The 10,306-nt window shown below is 36.7% G+C and overlaps 1 protein-coding gene across 1 annotated transcript in view; it reads left to right on the forward strand.

The window, feature by feature from the left end:
- GAB1 (GRB2 associated binding protein 1) overlaps positions 1-1,945 on the forward strand; it is a 136,351-nt gene extending 134,406 nt beyond the window's left edge. Inside the window, exon 11 of the mRNA XM_017854908.1 lies at positions 832-1,945. Within this exon, the coding sequence (XP_017710397.1) occupies positions 832-990 (159 nt within the window). The 3' untranslated portion in view covers positions 991-1,945. The remainder of the gene's footprint in view (positions 1-831) is intronic.
- The last annotated feature ends 8,361 nt before the right edge of the window (positions 1,946-10,306 follow it).

Consider the following 10,306-nt stretch of genomic DNA (forward strand, 5'->3'; position numbering starts at 1 on the left):
TTTTTTTTTTTTTTTTTTTTTTTTTTGAGACAGAGTCTTGCTCTGTTGCCCAGGCTGCAGTGCAGTGGCACGATCTTAGCGCACTGCAACCTCTGCCGCCCCAGGTTCAAGAGATTCTACTGCCTCAGCCTCCCAAGTAGCTGGGATTACAGGTGCATGCCACCGTGCCAGGCTAATTTTTGTATTTTTAGTAGAGATGGGATTTCAGCATCTTGGCCAGGCTGGTCTTAAACTCCTGACCTCGTGATCCAACCATCTTGCCTTCCCAAAGTGCTGGGATTACAGGCGTGAGCCACTGCACCTGGCCTAGTTTGAATTCTTAAATATAATAATTTTAAATTTAAGGCAAAAATAGTATATAGTTAGGAGAGAGACATTTTTAAGTTGAGGTAGTTGATGTTATTTTTTTGTGTATGACCCAGAAGAATTTTAAGAGTATTCATGGCTGGGCATGGTGGCTTATGCCTGTAATCCCAGCACTTTGGGAGGCTGAGGCAGGCGGATCATGAGGTCAGGAGTTCGAGACCAGCCTGACCAATATGGTGAAACCCTGTCTCTACTAAAAATGCAAAATTAGCCGGGCATGGTGGCACATGCTTGTAATCCCAGCTACTCAGGAGGCTGACACAGGAGAATTGCTTGAACCCAGAAGGCGGAGGTTGCAGTGAGCTGAGATCGCGCCATTGCACTCCAGCCTGGGCAATAAGATCAAAATTCCTTCTCCAAAAAAAAAAGTATTCACAGTGCATGTGTGTTTGTGTTTTAAGACTGAGTTGTACTCAGAAACACTCCTTTATATGTTGGACTTTTTGTTTTTTCTTTGTGTTTTAGCAAAAGAGCAGTGGCTCAGGCAGCAGTGTAGCAGATGAGAGAGTGGATTATGTTGTTGTTGACCAACAGAAGACCTTGGCCCTAAAGAGTACCCGGGAAGCCTGGACAGACGGGAGACAGTCCACAGAATCAGAAACGCCAACAAAGAGTGTGAAATGAAAATATTGGCTTGCCATTTCTGAACAAAAGAAAACTGAATTGTAAAGATAAATCCCTTTTGAAGAATGACTTGACACTTCTACTGTAGGTAGATCCTCAAATGAGTAGAGTTGAAGTCAAAGGACCTTTCTGACATAATCAAGCAATTTAGACTTAAGTGGTGCTTTGTGGTATCTGAACAATTCATAACATGTAAATAATGTGGGAAAATAGTATTGTTTAGCTCCCAGAGAAACGTTTGTTCCATAGTTAACACACTCGTAGTATTACTGTATTTATGCACTTTTTCATCTAAAACATTGTTTCGGGTATTCCCAATGTACCTTACCATAATTCCTTTGGGAGTTCTTGTTTGTTGTCACACTACTTTATATAACAATACTAAGTCAACTAAGCTACTTTTAGATTTGGAAATTGCTGTTTAAACTACAGTCTAACATTAAAATGAGAGGTAGACTCACAAGTTAGTTTTCTACCTGAAGCTTCAGGTGATAACCTTTAGCTTATACTTGGACTCATCATTTGTTGCCTTCCAAAATGCTGAGGATAATGTATGTACTGGTGTCAGGACCTAGTTCTCTGGTTAATGTACGTTTAGTTTTTAATGGTGGAACTTTGTTATATTTTGTTAATTACAGTGTTTTTGGTTCATTGAGTGAAGATTCCGCCGGGTGGGATCTTGCACCTTTGAAAGACTGAATAATTACACTACCAAGGAAGCCTGCAAATCATTGATGGCATGCAGTGATGATGTGCTCTCACACTTGTTAACATGTATTAAGTGTTATTTGCAAAAGGTAGATTATGTAACTAATCAGGTACGTACCAGGCAGTGATGTGCTAATACACTGATCAGGTTTAGACAATGAGCTTTGGTTGTGTTCTTGTTAGTCCTAATATTGGTTTTCAGTTTGGAATTAATAAAGCAGTTGACATTCACTGTTAGTTACAGCAACATACTGTGATTTTTAATTAGATAGTAATTCAGATTTATTACTCTATGAAATTCTGTCTTGACACCATAGTGCCCTTTCTATGATTTTTTTACTTAATATTCTTCTTGGCCTTATATTTAAATCCCTATGCAATTAATATTTTATATCTGCATTTTTTTAAAAAAAAAATAGATGTTATATAAGTGATTCTTATATGTAGCACCGGTTGCTTTTCCACGAAAAGAATTACAGATTTTGTACTGTGATTTATATTCACTGCCCCAATTCAAGAAATATTGGAGCCTTGCTACAATGTGAAATATTAGCCATGGACTCCTTCCAACCAGATTTCTGAAACCACCAGAGGGATGGTGTAATTCTGTCTCACCTATAACATGGTCCTGTGACATAGATATTAAGACCACAAGTTATAGTGAGGCTACAATTATATTCATGTGTCTTGGTTTTGCAACCTAATTTAGAAAGCACATATAGTTGTTTTTTAACCAAGTTACATACAATGTCATGTACTGATTTGAGACTTACAACAATTTTTGGAGGGGGCATAGAGAAAGGAGTGCCCACAGTTAAGGCATGATTCCCTCCATTCAGACCCCTAACTGTTGCCTGAGTACACAGATGTGCCCTGATTTCTGGCCCATTGGCCATAGTACTGTGCCTAATCACTGTAATAGGTTTATTTTCCCAATCCACAAACTAAAAATGTTCATAACAAGATGAATTGTAGACTAGTAACATTTGATGTTTTAACATCAAATGTTATATTTGCTTTAACATTAATTTTTTAAATATTTGCTTCTTTTAAACAAAACTAAAACCCAGAAGTGAATTTTCAGGTGGATTTTTAAATAAACAAGATTGATTGAGTTTGGTGTGCAAGCTGTTTTATAATGAAACCACAAAATAAAATCTAAAATCACTGAAATGTGCCTAAACTATCAAAACACACGATACAGCTAATGTGTAAAGATACTAAATTCTGTTATTCTGTTTACTTGGAGGGATGAATATATTAAGACTTAAAACACAATAAGTACATGATTCATTCAAAAATAAAAATCTTTTACAGCTGCCTGTCAGAAGGGTCTAAAGCACTTATGAATGTTTTAGTCTAATTTATCATTGACTTTTACAAGTCACCATATTTGAAGATCTGTAGCACTCCTATTTTCAGAAAATTTTCATTCTGAATAATTTTAAATGGTGATGTGTATTAGAAAGGCAGTTTGCTTTAGAAAACTAAATCGCATTGAACATTGTATTCAAGAATTAAATTAAAAGTTTCTTACAGAGCAGTATTTTCCAAAAGTTTTTAGCACTAGAATCTTCTTTAGATGAAATTTTATGTATAACTCCAATACATAAAGCCTGAAAACCTCAATTTTATCAATATAAATGTATTTTAGGTTCACATTATGCTTATTCATTTTGGCTCATTACTAAGCATAATAAGATTCTGAATTATTTCTGAATAACACAAATGTGGAGTTATACATAGTTGATGAAACCAGCAGCCAATTTATAGCTGTGCCCTATTTTATATGTATACTTAATCAAGAAAATTTTGATTCACACAAATGTAAGCAAAAATAATAGGTTTTAAACATACATCTCAGGAAACTTTTTAATTAGAGATAGCTAAAGTTATTCAAGATCTATACAAAGATAAATTATCCTGGTAGTGCAAGTTAATACATAAGCAGTCTCCAGTATGGTAAAGTAGGGTATGTAACACATCAGGATGTGCATTTTTATTAAGTTTTAAAATATGCAAGTATAAAAACTAAATTTGAATCAAACCCTTTTAACTCACCTCCAAGAAGCTACACTTTGGCCAAGAATGGGCTAAAAACCATTGGTTCACCATGTGACAGTTATGATGTTGGAGATTGGAAAACTTTCTTTCACATTAGAGTTCTTTACCTTAATTCCTTATTTTGAAAAATTGTAAGATTTTATGAAGGTTTGAATACCAAAGCACAGTTCTGCTTTCAAACATTAAAATTCAAACTTGAAAAAGCTGTTTAACCCATGGAAGATATCATTTAGTAAGATGTAAAAGATTTTTTAAATCTACACTTCATTAATCTTTATCATTATCAATACTATATAAGTTACTGTGAGCATTTTAGAGAATTCCATAAAGGTACTATGAGTGTGTCTGTATGTGTGTGTATATATAGCATTGTATTTAATCATAGACTAAATTTAATTTGATATAGAAATATTACTTGTACATTAAGGTCATAATTTCTGCTGGACTCTTTTATATTTAATTAATGGGGATTATAGTCTTCCTTCATAAATGCATTTAAACCGGAAATTGAACACCAGTGTTTTCTTTTCTACTTATGGGGCGTTGTCTGCTTCCCCTTTAGAGAAAACAGTATTTTTATATTTTGTTAAAATATTAACTACTTTATGCCTACACACTATGCTGTAGATAATGATCATAATTCTTGGGTGTTCACAAACACTCCTAGTGCCTCTTTTTTAGCCCGTTGAAAGTGTTGGTATTACTACTTTCACTACAGAGCCTTTGGCCCTCTAATAATGCTGAGGTGGGCTGATCCTTCCTGTTTCTGTCTTCGGATCATTCTGGTAGGTCTTCTCCTCCACTGTCAGGTAAGCAATCAGGTCCGTGACAGGGATTGGACATAGGAACAAATTAAGTGGATACACACAGTGAGAAAGATACATACATTCTGTGGTAACAACTACTGTCAATAACATCTGATGTTACATGCACATTTTTATATATATAATTTTAAAAACTGAACTATGAGAAGCCATGGTATAAATGAATATTGTAGACATCATGGACTTGATATGATAGAAATCAATTGTCAGGTTCAGATAGTTGTTTTTAATCTGTCTAAATAGTTTATGCATTACTACAGTTAAAAATAATTTAATTTGTCTTCTATAGACTTAATTTTATTCCGGTTCAGTGTAATCTCTGTTAACAGAGTTTCAGCAAACTGATTGGTCAAGGTATTAACATAACTTCTACTTCCTTTGCTTAAAAAGATGTGGTTTTATGTAAGTTCTTGATTACTGATGATCATCCCAAATTTTGACAACAAAATCATATGTATAAATTTATTTCTCCCCTCTTGCTCATCATCTTTTGTAAAGGTCCATTGTAGATCTTTTCTGCTACCAAATAAAACTTTTCAAACAATTTGGTTTCAAGACCTTAAATAGACAATTTGGATACTAAGATTGTGAACTGATAAGGACATTTAAATTTGTATTTCCAACCCTTCCTTAGAGTCTTTGTCTGCATCAAAAACCCAATTCTGCCATTAACTGTGCTTCCCAGTGCCACCTCTATATGTCACTCATTTTCTGCAACAAAGATCTCACTAAATCATGTTGAAACACAAGTCATGATCCTCTCTAACTAAATAGGAAAAGCTCCCTGGAAAAACTCTGTTGCCACATGCACATGCCCTGTTACTCCTCCAGCCAGCCAGTGCTGCCAGCATGTTATTGAGTAAAAGGCCAAATAAATAAGGGCCTGCATGCAACCTTTATCTTTAGAAACTAGGTTTTATATGTAAAATATAACTTGGGAAATGATTGTTTATACTGGCTGGGATTTTTCATTTCTGTGAGAGTTTCAAACGTCTCCAGTACTTTATAAAATCTCAACAATTGCTGTAAGTCAGCACTTTGGTCCATTCAGCCCACCCAGCCCACTTGCAACTCTGACTATCACTGAATCATATTTGGGAAGTTGGGGTAGGGTGAGGCTTTCTTCAAGATTATTTTCTCATGTCTATCACCTTCTAAACCATGAGACTTCTGGGTATTTGCATGTAACTTCTTTGAGGACGTTAACACCATCTCTGATATAGACACACTTTTTGAGTTGCAGTTTCTATTAGAATTTTTTGGAGACTAACTTGCCAATTCTGTGAATATTATTGAATGTTTAAAAAGCTGAGTCTGTAATGGGAGGCATTTTATTAACTGTTGTGATTGGGTAACATGTCCCCTTAGATTCCTGATTTAAAGTTACACAAAATAACTATTTTTGATAAAATAAAGGAACACCTACAGAAAATTAAGTTTCTAAGATGTTTCTATACTTCATTAGAAAAGATTTTATTACTATTCCTTACGGTTATTGGTGGTGATTAACACTTAACGTATCTCCTCTGATTTTGTGTTCCATGTGGTGCTTGGAACATTTGGAGTACTTTGTGCGGGGGACATACAGTGGTATAGGAAATTTTAAAATTCAAATAATACCCAAAAAATCCCACTTTATCAGATATGGTATTGTGATGGTTAATATTATGTGTCAACTTGGTGAGGCTATGGCACCCATGTGTTTGGTCAAACACTAGCCAAGATGTTGCTGTGAATATATTTTGTAGATGTGATTAACATTTACAATCAGTTGATTTTAAGTAAAGCAGATTCTCATCCATAATGTTGTTGAACCTCATTCAATCAGCTAAAGGCCTTAAGAGCAAAAGCCAAGGTTTCCAAAAGAAGTAATTCAGCCTCAAGATCGTAACAAATTAATCCTGCCTGAGTTTCCATCCTGCTGGCCTACCTGCCTTGTACATTTTGAACTGAAGACTGCATCATCACCTCTTACCTGATCCAGTCTGCTGGCCTACCCTACCAATTTCAGACTTGCCAGTTCCTACAATCCTGGAGCCTTTCTTAAAACTAATTCACTCTCTGTCTCTCTCTGTCTCCCCTGTGTGTGTGTGTGTGTGTGTGTGTGTGTGTCTGTGTGTATGTATATATCTTCAAACACACATATAAAACATATAGGTATGTAAGAATATATAGATATCTTACAGATAGTGTATCTTATTGGTTCTGTTTTTCTGGAGAAACATGACTGATAAACACTGAATCATTAATCTGTGTGCCTCTCATACCAAGCAATGGTTTTGAAGTTTAATTTGCAAGGTATTAGCAGTCTGCTCCAAAAGTTTCTTTTGAAGCCATTTACCGACAGTGAACCTTGTTTCCACTTCTGGCCATAACTTTTTATCTTCTAGGAACCATCAAATTAACACCTCCAATGATGGAAAACAGTATTCTAAGAACACAGATTATTGGATTCTCGTCACATAGGGTACAGGATACTATTAAGGACAGAATTTCATTTGTAACACTGGGATGTAGTCTTCACCTCTTCACCTGTCACATGCTATGACCCTACACATTTAGTTTTCCCTGCTTTAAATTTCCATTTTGTTTGTAAAATATATTACCCTGTGTACCTCTAAAGCTGTTTTTTTGTCAGCCTTGTTAAAACACTGCATTTGAAAGTTGCTTATTTCAGTCCTTAGACAAAACAGTAATTTTGGAAGTCACACTAAGAAGAAAATACTGTTGTCCCAAATTTTGTTTCTACTTGATGGTGGTTTATTAATAATTTAGTCATTTCACTAAGGTAGCTGCTACACATGTTGAATTATTCAACGTGCTTTGGGAAACATGAAATAAATCTACCTCATCTTTATCTTTACAAATATGTGTGAAAAAATAATACCCGACAGTAAGTAATTATTTCTGAGGTACCAACTATGAGCTACCAAAGAAAAAGTTCTATAGTCAAGAAAACCTTCATAAAGATGGAGATTGAGCTGGACATTGGAGGATTTGCAAGAAGGTTAGCTTGCTGTTGGTTTGTTTCATGAGAAGAGGTAAAAAGACAAAAGCAGAATATGGAGAACTATGTATTGGGTGGAGGCTTATGAAATATTGTATCAGTTATGCTGTATAATCAGAATGTAGTGACTTTAAAAAGTCATCTATTCTCATAGTTTCCATGGTCAGAAATTTAGGAGTGTCTTGGCCAAACAGTTTTGGTCCAGAGTCTCTACTGAAATTACAGTTAAGTCAGCTGTGACTGGAGTTATCTAGGGCTGAAAGATCTGCCTCAGGTGGTTTAGTCACATGGCTGGCAAGTTGGTGCCGCCTGTTGCTGGGAGGCTTTGTTCCTCTTCATGTGGCTGCTTCACAGAGCTGCTTGAGTATCCTTGTAGCACAGGGGCTGGCTTCCCCCAAAGCTAGTGATCCCAGAGACCAAACAAATGACCTAGCCTTAGAGGTCACACACTGTCATCTCTGCTGTGCAGTAATGGGTTTTACAGTTCACTCCTTGATTCACTGTGGGAGGAGACTTGCAAGGGTATGAATCCAGGAAGCAAGGATCACTGGGAGCCATTTAAGATGCTAGCTGTCACAAAGGCAGAATTAAGAGTTGAGAGATGAGGCCAAGGATGGAAGGCCTTTGAAAATGTCAGAACAATAACCCAAAGCATGGAAAGAGTAGGCCACAAGAAGTCAGGAGGCAGTTTCACTGTGTGTGCTTTTAACCTATTGAACAGTTGCTGTTCAATATAATACATATGTAGTCCTCATACTACAAATTTATCACAGGTCAGGTGGCTAGAGGTCAAGCATCAAGGCTGGGTTGATTTGATTTCTTCTGAGGTCTCTTCACTTGTAGATAGCCATCTTCTCACTGTGTCCTCAGATGGTCTTTTTTTCTGTGTTGACACCCCTGGTTCTGCTCTCATTATAAAGACATCAGTCATACTAGATTAGGTAAAATGAATAATTTTACCTTAATTACTTCTTTAACGACCCTATCTCCAAAAAAACTGACACATTCTGAGCTTGTGGCTATGTTTATATCTCATCTACCTGGCTATGTTAACTTTTCCCAGCAGGAAAAGATGGCACACTCAAAGGAGTAATTGAGGACAGTTGAATGAAGGGACTATTGCATTGGCAAGGTTAAGGGAACCAACAAAGAGTGGTTAAAAACCCTGAGTAATCTGCATGTGGTGGTGCATGCCTATAGTCCCAGCTACTCAGGAGGCTGAAGCAGAAGGATTGTGAGAGTCCAGGAGTTCAAAGCTGCAGTGAGCTATGATCACACCACTGCACTCTAGCCTTGGTGACAGAGAAAAATGACCTCAGCTCTTAAAAAATAAAATCCTGAGCAACGGTAAGTGACTAGCAGCAGTGAGAAGCCATTACCACTTCTAGAACTACGGAGGCAAGTGGAGGAAGCTGTTATACCCAGCAAGAGCTGTAGCAGGTGGAGACAGTTTGCCAACAGACACTTTAATCTTAGGTAGAGGGACACACACACTATCAAATGCTGACCAGCAGTGAAGAAACCAGGGTACCTCTCTCACAGCTTGCCATTGGCTAAAATCAACCAGCAGCCAGAGAGCCTGGGAACCCAGAATATGTAATACATAGAAGTCTGTCTCCCAGGGCACATGGGAAGGCAGAGAAGGGTGGAGGACACATCAGGTACAGCAAACAGAGAAAATCCTTAACAATCTTCATATCTGTCATCATGTCAAACCAATAAGTCAATTAATCTTCTATTGATCATCCTCATGGAAATAAAGCATCTGTGGAAGATTGGGTTGCTTAACAGCTGATCCAACCTCTCTCTGGAGTACCCTCCTGTACTTAAGCTGTAAGGATAAAAACTACATTTCCCAGACTTCCTTGCAACTAGGGCACTGCTTGTAATTAACTTTTCACCAGTGATACTTGCTTAAACTCAGAAACTGAGTTCAGTGGAGAGACAGAAGTCTGTGAGGCATCAATATTAAATCTCGCAGTTTGCATTTAGGATGTGAAGTAATGGATTCCTGCTAAGGAATTCCTGCAGTGGTGTATGCTTGAAGCCAATACTTGCCATGGTAGATTACTGTACCCTGAAGGTATTATGGTTTCAACCATTGGTTCAGTGGTTTCCTAAACCCAGATTCCTGATTGTTCCCATGTCTAGCAGTTCTGTAGCGTTGTTCTGAGACTCTTTCCTAAAGAGCCTTCATACCTACCAGTGAGTGGTGTGATTTTAATCTGCATTAAATTATCTGTTGTTTAAAAATTACTAGCGTGGATTAATTCTCTTGAGCCAAGCTTGTTGCATTCTGAATTTTTTTTTCTACTTTCACATTGTAAAACTCTAATTAAAGACAATCTGGGAGAGTAACAAGAAAAATGCCCACAAACCGTGTTACTTCCCTACCTTTGCCTAAATGTGCAGTTGAACTTTACTTTTTGCATTAACTATTATCATAAATGCTTTCCTGGTGTTAAGCATCTGAATTATTTTTAAAGACTGCATAATATCCCTTCAAATATTTTGAAATACTAAGTGATAATATCCAATATTGATATAGATGTAAGTGATAGGACACTATCATCTACACCACTAGGAGCATAAATTGGTAAAACTTTTTAATTTTTTTATTTTTATTTTTTTGAGATGGAACTTTAACTGTTGCCCAAGCTGGAGTGCAGTGGTGTGATCTTGGCTTATTGCAATCTCCACCTCCCAAGTTCAA

This window comes from Rhinopithecus bieti, unplaced genomic scaffold (assembly GCF_001698545.2).
Source record: "Rhinopithecus bieti isolate Rb0 unplaced genomic scaffold, ASM169854v2 scaffold_39317, whole genome shotgun sequence".
NCBI classification, from domain to species: Eukaryota; Metazoa; Chordata; class Mammalia; order Primates; family Cercopithecidae; genus Rhinopithecus; species Rhinopithecus bieti.